The 13851-nt window shown below is 40.0% G+C and overlaps 1 protein-coding gene across 1 annotated transcript; it reads right to left on the bottom strand.

Moving 5' to 3' along the window:
- Positions 1-284: 284 nt before the first annotated feature.
- LOC107291092 (alpha-1,3-mannosyl-glycoprotein 4-beta-N-acetylglucosaminyltransferase C-like) lies at positions 285-6685 on the bottom strand. The gene is made up of 3 exons (XM_029284876.1): positions 6536-6685; positions 3071-3215; positions 285-1423 (listed from the first exon to the last, which is right to left on the bottom strand). The coding sequence occupies exons 1-3, from the start codon at positions 6683-6685 to the stop codon at positions 285-287; spliced, it is 1434 nt and encodes a 477-aa protein (XP_029140709.1).
- Positions 6686-13851: the final 7166 nt, after the last annotated feature.

Genomic DNA, 13851 nt, shown 5'->3' with positions numbered 1-13851 from the left:
GCACCACAGTATCATGTTGGAAAGCCAATTTAAGAATATTTAAATGCTCTGCCATAATCAGAAATCAGATATTTTTAGGAAAAAAAATTCAAAGCCATAGTCTTTGTGAAAAACTGCTCACACTACAGTGTTGCTTTTCTTTTCCTTTTATTATTATTGTTTTTTTGCCTTCCATGTTTTATTTTAATTAAGGAGAAACATAACTGCTCTTCAATCAGAGAAATCAAGAGTTAGAACTTACAGTTACAATGAAGGCAACTCGCTTGAATGAGAGAATGTGCATTTCAATACTTCTTCACCCAAATATTAATTCTCCTTATTCTCAGCCATTCCTTTTGTGGCTCTGTGACTTGAATTCGAAGACACTCTATCTCCTTGTTTCTTTGCTTATCTTCAAATTCAAAACGTCCATTCTTAAATTTTCCTATTTGTCTGAAAATCAGGCATGTTGGCCCCTCATCTAAATAAACTTTGAGTCTTCCCTCTTCGACGAGACCACCATAGAGGATGTCCTTACTATATTCAGCTGACCCTGTGTAAATCAGAACCTTCTGGGCAACAATTGGATTCCCAAAAACAATGATGAAAAAGCTATTTGCTGTCACATCCTTGCCCCAAAAGACCTCATTTCGAGGAGGGCAGACATTTTCCGGTGTGTAATTTAAAACAATGGGAATGTTTGTGAAACACGAAGCACTAACGATATCTCCCCAGTCTCCAAAATCTTCGTCAAACTCCGAATCTTTGATTTCAGTTTCAATATTGTGAAACGAAGAAACCCTCCCTACGTGTTGGAAAAGGGAAGGCCGGAAGGATATGAGAATTTCTTGCGCCCTTGATTTATGAAACAGTTCAAGGAGGTAGTCTCCAGGCATGTTGCGATAGAACATCAAGAGGAATCGGGCTAACCTAGTAAGATCAGTGTTATGATAGAGCTTCCCTATGAAGCCCAGTGTGGAAAATGATATTGTGGTCCAGTGTAACTTGGTATCATGTAAGTAACGTTGTATGATGGATACAAAATTGGTGGCACAAACAATATCATCTTCTAACATCAAATAATAGTGGGACAGATTGGCACAGAAATTAAGTAAATAAGCATAGTCCACGTTTTGTTTGGCTGCATAGCCGATGTCGTTCGTCTTGTCCCACTGTCCTTCTTTCAAATTCCCTAATGGAGGATAACTTGTTGTAGAGCTTTGGATAACAAGTAATCTTTTTTCAGCGACATGTTCACTAAACTTTGCTTTAATTTCTTTGGCAGTTTGGACATTTATCTGAGAATCATTATTGGCAAGGTATATCACTAGGAAGATCTTCTCCAGTTCTTCTGCAGAGCAGTGACTGAAAATGGACTCAACTGTCCCCAATAAATGCTGTTCCTTCTTTTTATAGATTGATGAGATTCCAATGCTCAAGAACCCTGGAATAAAAGAGATAAAACAAGCATCTATAGCAAAGATAGAGCATCTTCTTTGTGACAAGTATTTCTTATCACAGTAGAATCTTTGGGAACCTCTGTTAGGTAGATTATTCTTTAGTACAAGAATAGATTCCCATCTCAAATTGTGGATGAGATACAAGAATAGACTTCATTTTTTATTTTATTTTTATTTTATTTTATTTTATTATTTTATTTATTGATTTATTGATTAAATTTACTTTGATACCCATCTCGCCACTGGTGCCTTTGGGTGACTTACAACATTAAAAGCAATAAAACCATGAAAAATAGATATTTCTAGTAACAATAAAACAATTACAATTAAAGATAGGGAGGGATAGGATGTGTGGGGGTGGGGGAAGATGGGATCTTCTATTAATCCATCAACCATCTCCAACATGATAGTCCCCCTTTGTGGCCTCAAGCCAACTGGCTGAGCTGGGTTTTCAGGCTTTTGCAGAAGGGCAGGGGGGTGGGAGCAGATCTCATCTCGGGGTGAGGGGGGGGAACAAGATCTTTCAAAGAGTGGGAGCCATGGCAGATGCTTCCTGGACCCCGCCAACTGGAATTACATATCATATCTGAGCTGCAAAAGTCCAAATTATCATTAGGTAAGAAAATGTAGCCCTTTGTTGATATCTAGTGATAGCTTCAAGGTTTTTTTCTCCTCAATGTACATATCTTGTATGTACTCATATACAACAGATGGATTTAGAAAAGCATGAATATAAGGACTGTTAACATCTCACAGCTTTCCTGACTAATCTTTTCTATGACCTCGCAGAGCCATCAAAATCTGGGGAAACGTGAAAATGCCCTGTATCACAAAAGCGTTCTTCCTTCTTCAATGTTGACGCAGTGGTGCAGTACTGCAGGCTAATTCTGCTGACTGCCAGGGGTTCAATTCTTACTGGCTCAAGGTTGACTCAGCCTTCCATTCTTCTGAGGTTGATAAAATGAAGGTCCAGATTTTTTGGGGGGAGGGGCAATATGCTGACTTTGCAAACTGCTTAGAGAGGGCTGCAAAGCACTGTGAACTGGTATATAAGTCTAAGTGCTATTGCTATTCTAGGGTTATACTTGATATATCAAGCACTGTTTCTCAACATTAACACTTTTAAGATGTGTAAACTCCAACTCCCAGAATTCCCAGCCAGGGGTCGAAACCCATGCATCTTAAATTTGCCAAGGCTGAGAAATACCGTTCTAAAGTTTCAGAGAGGCACTTGGCAGTTTCTTTGACCACAGGCAGTCTTTTGGTCACTGTTTGCCATAAGCTTTCATGGATTTAAGAACTCATAGAATGCATGTTTCCACATATAGACAGCAACATGGCTGATCATAAAGCAAGCAGAGGAAGAGGGATTTCTGTGGCAAGTCTTAAATATGAGTTGATTTAGCCAGTATGTTGCTTAGATCAAACTATACAATATAGCCCACCAACTGTTCAGAGTTATGTGGAGTACTTAGAAGTAGATTTGTAGGAGTCTCAGGACAGCGAGATGGGATATAAATTTAATAAAATAAATGAATAATAAGTTTGGGCAAAGCACCATTCCAGAAATGCATTCATGAAAAGAATGATGAGTTTAATAACAGTGTTATAGAGAAACGGCTTATACTTACTCATTTCAGAGGAAGGCGATCCAACAAGGTATTGATATGTAATGGGTAAAGGACCCCAAGCGCTTTCAGGTATGCTGATGTTTAGATTCTTTGGTTTCTTCCAAAAAGAATACTCTGGAATTATTATCTTCTTTCTTTCTGTATCCTTAAATGTAAAAAAGCATATTTGTTTTCCGGCAACCCCTATCTGCATTTGTAGAAAACTGAGCGTTATCATCACCTTTAAGTTAATATGTCAGTCTCTGTATCCTGGAATAGTAGGAGTCAGGGGTTCTCTACCTGTGGTCCCAGACCCCTGGGAGGGCCTGCAACATCATCTCAAGGAGTCCGTGAAGGCTTGAAGAAATTTCATGATTTAAATCTTAAGTCTTGGGGGTCCGTGGCTCTGGTCCGTAGCCACAAAATATATTTAAAGGGGGTCCATGGTGAAGAAAAAGTTGAGAACCCCTGTTAGAGGTCATTATTTGATTTTTTTTTTTCAGAGGTTGACAAGACTTCCTATCAAACTTTAGTAAGCCAGAACAGTAAAGTAAACAGGGCCTGTTTTGCTTTCTCCTTTACTGATTTATAACTGCAGTTATTGTTTTCCTACTTCATTTCTTACTACTAATTCCATTATTATGCTCTCCTTGTTTCATTATCACATCCTCTTTGACTTTCCTTTTATACATTTTATTTCCTAATTTTATTATTATTATTTCCCCTTTATTTCTCACTTCAGTGTTATTCCTGTCTTTGATTGCTAATACATCTTTAAAAAGTCACCTTAAGTCAAGTCAAACTCAGTCCCTGGTGACTTAACAGAGACATAACTATATAGCTTTCCTGGCATTATGTAAACACAGTTTGCTGCTACTTTGTTCGAGTGGTTAGATGGAAATCAGGTAAGATGGGGGTGTGATATGTTATTTGTATTTTTCTGGTCTGGGAACTTATGGGAAGCTGAGCTATATATGATATTAGGCTAGCTTCTCAATACTAGCACCAGGGAGAAAAATTATCCTATATTTTTTATTCAAACTTCCATTTAATTTGATGGAAGAAAAACTGCTTTAGACATGATTTCACGTCGAAAAAGGATTTCACATTAGAGAAAGTCTTAAGGGTAGAATATGGTGTTCTTGACCTTTTAAAGCAGACATGTCAAACTCGCGACGTCACATGACGTCGCGCGACGTATCGGAGCTTTTTCCCCATTGCTGGCAATGGGGTGGGTGCAGTTTCCTGGTGATGTGTCCAGCCCATGGGCTGGCAGTTTGACACCCCTGTTTTAAAGTTATGATCTGGCCAAGGAGTGTCTTACTGTATAGCTCTCTCTTTCCTGATCTGCAGTCTCCTTGGCTTCCCAGCCTTAATAAAATCCTAAAGGAAAACATCAGGAAGAGTCTCTCTCCCATGGAAATATTGTCCACCCAATTTCTATATTGGGGCAGTGTGGTAGGTCAGTGGTTAAGATGCTGGGCTTGTCGGCTGGACAAGAGGTTTGATCTGAGTGCCATGCAACAGAGTGAGCTCCCATCCACGCCCCAGATCCTGCCAACCTAGCAGTTCAAAAGCAAGCAAATGTGAGTAGATAAATAGGTACTACTTTAGTGGGAAGGTAACAGCATTCCGTGATATCATGTTGGCTACATGACCATGGAAATGTCTTTGGACAGCACTGTCTCAATGGCCTTGAAACGGAGATGAGCATTGCCCCTAGAATCAGAAATTAATAGCAGTGCAAAATCTGCACAGACTCCTTTGCCTCCCAATTTCTATATTCTAAACGTCCATTTAGTTGAAAGTTTTCATCTATGCCAGTGGTGGTGATCCTATGGCACACGTGAGGCACTCAGAGCCCTCTCTGTTGGCACATGCGCCATCGCCACCAGCAGCAGGTCCATCAGGCCACCACTGCTGGCCGGAGCAGGAGCACTGCCCAGCACAAAGGAGGCGAAGCAGCCGACTAGCAAGCTGGAGTAGAGGTGGTAGAGTAGAGGTCACCAACCATTGTCGATTGGTGGACTGGAAGAAAAGGGAGGGGGAAGCATTTTACATGCGTGCATGCGCACATGGGGCTGGGAACATGCATGCGCTGCAAATGGGGTGGGGCTAGTGCCTGCGTGATACTCACTAGCCCTGCCCCATTCTTGCGTGGTGCAGTGCCTTGTATCTGTACCCTGCGGTGCGGCAGTGACCGTTTTTGCACCTTGCAGCACAGTGGCCCATTTTTGTGCCCCCAGTTTTTGTGTGCCAGAGGCAGCACTCAGAGGCGCTTCCCTGTCCCCCCGAGGGCACTACAATGCTGATGTGGCCCTGGCACTTTGCGATAAGTGGGTTTTGGGTTGCAGTTTGGGTGCTCGGTCTCTAAAAGGTTCGCCATCACTGATCTATGCCAATGTTTGCCCAGTGTTACTAATTACAGTCAAATGAGTCTATGCATCAGCTGTCAAACCACAAACATTCTGCAGAGTTGCCCTAAGCTACATTTTATATTGAAATATTTCACAAGAGTAATACATATTTAATACATGGGATACAGTTTGGCGTAGTGGTTACAGTATGGGGGTTAGAAACCAGGAGACCATGAGTTCTAATCCTGCCTTGGGCACAAAACCAGCTGGGCGACCTTGAGCCAGTCACTTTCAGGCCCAGGGAGGAGACAATGGCAACTTCTGAGAACCTTGCCAAGAAAACTGCAGGAACTTGTTTAGGCAGTCTCCAAGAATTGGACACAATTGAATGGAAGAAAAAAAAAAGCACAATTAATTCCAGTGCTACTCTTCTTCTTCTTCTTGTGCTATATCTGTTATCGGATGTTGGCGATCATGTTGGCGATCCTGTTTTTATCAGCAGCTGCACGAAAAAGTGCTGCTGAGTTTTGTCCAAACCAGTCCCTTAGATTTTGAAGCCACGATGTTCTTCTTCTGCCTGGACCTCGTTTGCTATAGTGCTACTATAATTGTAATACAATGTCATATATTGTCACATGTACCACATGCACACACACACACAGAGAAAAGCCAGGCTCCCTGAAGAAAATAAATCAAGCAAAACAAAACACAAATGTCTTAATGAAAATATATACGGTTTAAAAGTTTCCCCTGTCCAGTCGTGACTAACTCAAGGGGGGCAAGGCTCATCTCCAATTCTCAGCCAAGGCAGCTTGCACTGTCTGAGAGGTGCTTCTGTCATGTGGCCAGCATAGAAATACAGAATGCAGTAACCTTGAAGAGGTACCCATTTATCTACTCACATTTGCGAGCTTTCAAACTGCTAGGTTGACAGGAGCTGCTCAGGTCTTTAATCCGGGCTGTTGGCTTGGGTGGTGTGTCCAGCTGAGCCGTCCACACCACCCAAAATGAGAATACGTCATTTCATTTTTAGTTGCAATAGTAAGAATATAAAACATTTAAAATTCACAAAAAGCACTATGCAGAATTGGGTCCACAACTTCTTCTTCTTTTTTTTCCAAATACTTACCATGGATGCTGTCATTCTGGAGCATTTGCAACTCTTTTTGCCTTGCTTCCAGATCATAGCTAATAATATAAAGAGTCCTAAGAGAAACCATAGTCTGATGATTTTTCCACAAGTGCAGGCTAGGGGGTTCCGTCCATTCTTAGATTTCATTGTAGTTTTTATTCCCTTTAAATGCAAACAATAAGCCTGAATGATCTTCTACAGCAGTAAAGCTAAAATTACATTTTAATTGATATTTTTATATTTCAATACAAATGTTAATGGCTGTTATTGAAGAAGTTCTGAAAGCAACACAATTTTTAAAAATCCTTAGGGAGATGTTTATTTATACTCTCAAGAGCTGATCATGCATATCTGCTTTTCTAAAACTAGATAAGTGAGATGATGGCTACTTCCCCCAATTCCCCACCTTAATGCTGCCAAAAGAAGATGATTGGTTTTATAGTATAATATTTATTTACATACCATTCAAAAAAAGACAAAAAGCTAAGGAGGAAATAAAAAGACCAGAGCGCATTCTCTCCAGCAACCAAAACCCAGATAAGCAAGGATTAACACCAGGCAAACAAGCAGAAAACAATATCCTAATCAAGACCTGCCAAGGAGAAAATCACAGCCCCACCCACACTGGAAGGGCAAGCTGCTGTATATAAACAGGAAGAAAACCCCACTTACTCAAACTGATGATGTTACCTAGTGTGGCAATGCAACATTTGCAAGCAAACAGACAAGTTCAGAGAGCACCAAGGACTCCATAGTATAATCTATTCTATTAGGAGTGTGTTAGCTGAGAGAAAGCTTGTAAAAATCCACTTGTTTAGTAAGTTGTCCTCTAACATAGCAACTTCAAGATTACAAAACATACAACAATGCAATTATTCTTTAAAACAAAGAAAACGTAAAAACACAGCTTCGGCTAAGTATTTTTTAATGAATACAAATTGCTTCTTACAGATTTTTCTCCCAGATCTCAACTCTGGACAGTTGTTTTAGATAATAATTTTAGATTCCTTTTTGGGGTGCTGTGTTAATGTGTTTTAAGCTCCCAAATTATGAGGCAGTCTCCTAGGGGAGACTTTCTAAATGAGGGCACTTATTCTAAGTAGACAGGAACCAACCTTTTGGTTGAGAATAGAGAACTGGGCTTCTCTTGAAGCCTTGAATAAGCTCAGCTACATGTTGCTAATTTTTTTGATTTGGCAGCCCAAACCATTTACTGTTTAAAGGCTGAAGCTAGCAGTGTGATTAGGCTGAAATCGAAAAGGATGCCAATCTAAACAGCTACAGAATATGTAGTCTTATGACAGACAATGGCAAAACATGTCTGAAAAACCTTATCAAGAAACCTCAGGAACTTGTCCAAGTAATCTCAGAGAATCAGGCACAATTGAACAGAAGAAAAAAAAAACACTAGACATCGAACTATGTTTAAATTAGGTCACTGGCTGTAATAAAGGTGAATATTATTTTTATTGGAGGACTTCCTAATAGTGAGGACAATTAACCAGTGGAACAGCTTGCCTTCAGACCTTGTAGGTGCTTCATCACTGGAAGTTTTTAAGAAAAGACTGGACAGTCACCTCTCTGAAATGGTATAGGGTCTTCTGCTTGAGCAGGGGGTTAGACTAAAAGACCTCCAAGGTCCCTTCCAGCTCTATTCTGATTGATTGGTGGCTTGCCATGGAGCCCAGAGATCTCTATTTATTATATTGCATACCAGTTCTGGCCCGAGGGTTTTCTTAGATTAAATAATGGAATGACTGGGTCAGTCAACCACATATTTGTTGATACCTTAACCTACACCACTGGACAATTTGTCAGAGCTGTTTCAGGTAGATATTGACAAGTATGGGGATAAGAGGGAATCTTGAAACCAAGAATTAAAATCTGTAGGCATCTCTTTCTAGTTTATGATGGTTCTCAACCTTGTAACTTTAAGAATTCTGGGAGTTGATGGTAGATGATAAACATATAGACATATATAGATGAGAAAGATGATAGATCAACAGACAGTCGATAGATGCATGATAAGCAGACAGAGATGAGAAAGAGAGATGATAGATGCAACACAAAAGTTAAAGATTGTTCCTTTTGCTGGCATAGAGAATTGGAGACTACAAAGATCAGATCTGCTGTACAGTCTACTATCCTTTTGGGGGTGGGCTGCAATTCTCATCATAGCCAGCTAATAATTTTTTAAGCACTGTCTTTTTTCCTTATCCCCCTCCCCCCAACTCAAGAAAACTCTTACTTCACAAATGGCTCACATCACCAAATAATTACCAATGATTATTCTATATGCAGATTTTGAATCAGCAACAATTTTCATCAGAGATTAACAGTCACTGCACTCCAGAAGCCACCAACTGCCATAGAATTTATCTGCCAATCAACAGGACAAGAATCTTTCCTTGGGTTCTTCTTTTGCTGCTGCTTTTACACAGTTGCTAGATCCTAATCCTAATCACATCTGAACTGTTGTAAAGTCAAAGGATCTGAAGCAAAGTAGTCTTCCCCTCACTCCCCTGCTTCTCTGCCTAAGTTTATTGCAAATGAAGATTAGGCCCACATGTTTTTTGTAGAGTGAGGGTAGGCCTCAATAGTAAAATCACATACATGTATGCCTACAATTTTGATTGGCTTTTGCAGATCACAGCAAACAATTGTTTAAGTTACAGTTTGCTGAGTTCATGCTTACTGAGTCAAAATTACTCAATCCCTATTGTCACTAAGTAGATTCACATTATGCCTCAGCTACAGACCTTAATGTATTGAGACCAAGTAGAGAACAACTTTTAAGTCCTAAAGGAGCATTTGGGGACAGCCATGACCTAGTCCTAGATGACTGAGAATCTCTATACAACTTTTAAGATTCTTGTCAAAATAATAACATTTGGACCTATGGGATCATTTAAATGTTGGTTTTTTTTGAGGGGGTGTTAGACTACCCACACTGTCTTGCAGGGAAAGGAACTATAGGAAGGATATTGTGTTAATAATCCCAGTTATAATGTTGGGATGCTTGAATTGCTTATAGCTGGCTCTTTGATGCCAAAGTACACAAGCCAGCCTTGTGTCAACTTAGAAAAAAAGAACAGGGCAAGCCATTTGAAATGGGAGAAAGACAGAATGATGTAGTTATTAAGCTGGTGGAGTAGGAGTGGGGAAATCCTATTTCTAGTTCCGCTTTAGATGCAGACAGTATCTGGGTAATTTTGGTCAAGTTGCTCCCTCTCAGTCTAAATTAGCTTCTTTGACAAGCTGGCTGAAAAATTAAACTCCTCCTTGCATCACATATTAATAGCTTCACCATAAGAATTGCAGCGAGGGCTGTGTAAAACAAGCAGACCCTGAAATCCAGCAGAACACAGGGCTAGCAATAACAGTCGTTTGGCATAACTGCTTCACAGAACCTGGCATGAGCAAAGCCCAATCTCCTTGAAGAGTTAAAGCAGCCGCATCTTCTGGAAACTCAGTGTGTTACCCATAAAACTCAGACACCCGAGTGGGTGTGCAACTGGAAAGAACCTGGTCCCTAAATTTAAGAGACACCCAATAGTTTTGCAAAGTGGGTTTTTCTCATCACCACCACATGCCAACAATAAGAACCAAAAATATTTTAGGGAAAGTAAAAAAAAAAAAAGCCTTTATTAAGGGAGTGATCAAGTTTTTATATAGTGTTATATAGTGTTATATACCTTTATATAGTGTTATATACCTCCGAGACCGCCTTCTGCCACAGATTCCCTCCCATAGACCGGTACGCTCCCACAGAGCGGGCCTCCTCAGGGTGCCGTCGGCCAAGCAGTGTAGGCTGGCGACCCCCAGGGGGAGGGCCTTCTCTGTGGGTGCCCCCACCCTCTGGAACGAACTACCCCCCGAGATCCGGATGATTCCGGATCTCCTTACTTTCNAAAAAAAAAAAAAAAAAAGCCTTTATTAAGGGAGTGATCAAGTTTTTATATAGTGTTATATACATTTGATAGATGTCAGAAAAGATAATCACCCTTAAAATATGTTGCATCTCCTCCTTTCTCACCCAGGTTTGACTCTTTCTTAACACTTGCAACTTTACATTACTATAACACAGCTAGGTTGATTAATTTCTTAGGCACTACATGGAAAAGTACAGGTAGTCTTCATTTAGTGATCATAACTGGAATTGACAACTTGGTCATAAGTGAAATGATTGCTAAGTGAAACTGTGACTGTGCTTATGATCTTACTTCAGCTTTCCTTTGCTTTTCAGATCTGCAAAGGACGTGAATGCAAGGATTGGTCACAAAGTTACTTTTTCACACCATCACAACTGCAAACAGTTGTTAAACAAGGCAGTCACTAAAAGAGGACAAGCTACAGTGAAGCATTATGGAACCATGCAGATTTTCTACATACAATAACAGAATAACAGAGTTGGAAGTCTTCTAGTCTAACCCCTTGGCTCAATCAGGAGACCCTATACATGGGTGTCAAACTCACCGCGTCATGTGACGTCGCGATGTATCACAACTTGTTTCACATTGCCAGAGCAATGATGCAACCGGTCCGCAGGCTGGCCGTTTGACACCCCTGCCCTATACCATTTCAGACAAGTAGCTATCCAGTCTCTTCTTCAAAGCCTTGAGTGATGAAGCATCCACAACTCCTGAAAGTAAGCCGTTCCACTGGTTAATTGTTCTCACTATTAGGGAATCTCTCCTTAATTCTAGGTTGCTTCTCTCCTTGATTAGTTTCCATCCATTGTTTCTTGTCTTGCCTTCTGGTGCTTTGGAAAATAGGTTTAAATGGTAATTTAAAAACTGAGTCTTTTGTGTCAAAAGCTTTCTGTCTTCTGGAAGCGCCATTCCTCTACCCCACAGGGCCACCATAAGGCCTGCTTCCCTGAAACATTTTAATTTTATTGTTGATTGAAGTAGGTTTATGACTTTTAACGTCAAAAGTAATTTGTGTGAAGAAGTCTTCAGACTAATCTTTTAAATGCCACATCACAAAAAACACTTTTCCACTTATAGTTCCTTTTTTTTTAAAGTAGAAATAACTGGACTTTTATTTAGTTAAAACCTGCTCCTCGGGTTCCAACTGAAGACCCTCCAAATGGTGGTCAGCCAATGTCGTTAATAAGCCAAACTTCAGTGTTGAATGCACAGGTTTGCTACATGGCTCCTGTTGAGTTTGCCATCTGAAATTTGGCCTCACCAAATTTTCAAGGATTTCAACAGATGCAGCTCATTGATTTAATGTTTCATAAGGACCCCTGCTGTAGCTTCCACAGCTTGTTCCATTGCCTTGGGAACAAGGGAGTAAAATGCAAACAATAGAACTGATGCCACTCAGCAATTTTGTGGTTATAAACAACATCCAGCACAGGGCCTTCTGGCATTTCTATTTCGTCCCATCTGCAGTAGAAGCTATTTTCTCCCCCACATGCATGAATAACATTCTTTCTTTCAGCCTTGTGCCTATTCTTTGCTTCCTTTTCTTTGACAATGTTTTTTTCCCTGTAACTTGAATGCATTAGTCTTCAATGTAACCATGAGAAAAATATGAGTCGTCATGATCTGAAGACGCATTATGCATTTTGAGGGCCTAACTGCTGTCTACCAGTAGTTATTCTTGTATTGTTTGGGTTCAGCTGACTTTTCCCCTGCTAGAATGCTATCTGAAATTAACTTCCAATTTTACTCATATAAATGTCATGATTAACTAGCCTAAGACATGTGGGGATCACCCAGCATGTTAAGTCAAAATACAGCAACTGTATTTTGGCCTAACATGATGTGTGTTCTAACCATTGTGGTCTGGAATCCACCAGTCCATAATTGATGATAGATGATTTTGAGGAATCCATGTCTTTATTGAAGAAATCACAGGTCAATAAACATGTCCCACCATGTTCTGCAAACTCAGTTTACATGTTTTACCCAAGGTAAGGGTTGAGTTATTTCCAGGCTGTTACATTTTTAGAAATGCTATTTGTGTGTGATTGCTTATCTGTTTTAGGAAGCTATGTGTAATTATCTCTGTAATACACACTAATTGGTTCAGTTTGTACTAAACCAGTGGTGGCGAACCTATGACATGCGTGCCAGAGGCGGCACTCAGAACCCTCTCTGCGGGGACGCGTGCCATGCCTCGGAGATGGCAACTGTCTCTCTTCAACAGCCGCCCGCTAACTCGCTGAGGTCCCACATGGCCGGATACATCCCAGCACTTTTATTACTTTTATTACTAAAATTATTTTTAATTAAAAAAGGGCCCTCACAGATAATGAAGTTTTTTGAGCAGCCACCTAGTGATAGCCAACTATTTTTTCGGTTGTAAGAACAAAGAATATACAATATGGCACTCTGAGGATTATTTTTATGCTTGTGTTTGTGTATATTTTCCTTGAGTTGGAAAATATACTAGAATTCAGTCGTTAGTTTCTTGCTGCATAAAGTGTTAGCTTGGTTATTGCTGCTTTGAATTAGCACTTCAGGTTTTTTTTTAACCTACAACAGTGACAAAGGCTGGGTTCTCAACAGGAACACTGAACCACAAACTAGTCAATCACATAGTTAGACTAGTGAGTTTTGTATACCAATGTGTTTTTTTTCCCATCTCAGTCACTGCCCTGAAGGACCACAAGTTCAAGACTGAGCCGAGGGGCTGCAGGGGCAGTGACAGAGAAGGCTCGGCCTTTGGGATTCTTCGTCGATGAGATCTGGAGAATGCTGATCCCGCCAGATTTTACTGGATAAGCAAAAACAATCAGAAAATGTTTATGGCCCAATGTGTTCACTCTGGAAACTCGAGTAATTAATAATAATAATAATAATAATAATAATAATAATAATAATAATAATAATAATAATAATAATAATAATAATAATAATAATAATAATAATAATAATAATAATAATAATAGGCCTTACTAGGAACCGCCTCCATCCTGTGACGATATCTGTAATAACATCAAACATCCACATCTGCCTATCCCAGGTCCTTGGCAAGGACTCGATAGGTAGACAAAATGCCAAATCCAGTCTGAACATCTGGCTGACTGTGCAATGATCAATAATAATAATAATAGTAGTAATAATAATAATAATAATAATAATAATAATAATAATAATAATAATAATAATAATAGTTGGAAGGGACCTTGGAGGTCATCTAGTCCAACCCCCTGCTCAGGCAGGAAACCCTATACCATTTCAGACAAATGGCTGTCCAGTCTCTTAAAAACTTCATGTGTTGGAGCATTCACCGCTTCTGGAGGCAGGTTGTTCCACTGGTTAATTGTTCTAACTGTCAGGAAGTTTCTCCTTAGTTCT

Source organism: Protobothrops mucrosquamatus, unplaced genomic scaffold, assembly GCF_001527695.2.
Source record: "Protobothrops mucrosquamatus isolate PMUCROS unplaced genomic scaffold, P.Mucros_1.0 scaffold1047, whole genome shotgun sequence".
Taxonomy (NCBI): Eukaryota; Metazoa; Chordata; class Lepidosauria; order Squamata; family Viperidae; genus Protobothrops; species Protobothrops mucrosquamatus.
This window is presented reverse-complemented; position numbering and strand designations above follow the sequence as displayed.

Bases quoted from the DNA above. Each gene is read 5' to 3' on its own strand.
- LOC107291092 (XM_029284876.1), bottom strand. From the start codon at position 6,685: ATGAAATCTAAGAATGGACGGAACCCCCTAGCCTGCACTTGTGGAAAA. The intron at 3,216-6,535 runs GTAAGTATTTGG...TTTACATTTAAG, and splicing joins CCAGAATGACAGCATCCATG to GATACAGAAAGAAAGAAGAT. The intron at 1,424-3,070 runs GTAAGTATAAGC...CTTTTATTCCAG, and splicing joins ATCGCCTTCCTCTGAAATGA to GGTTCTTGAGCATTGGAATC.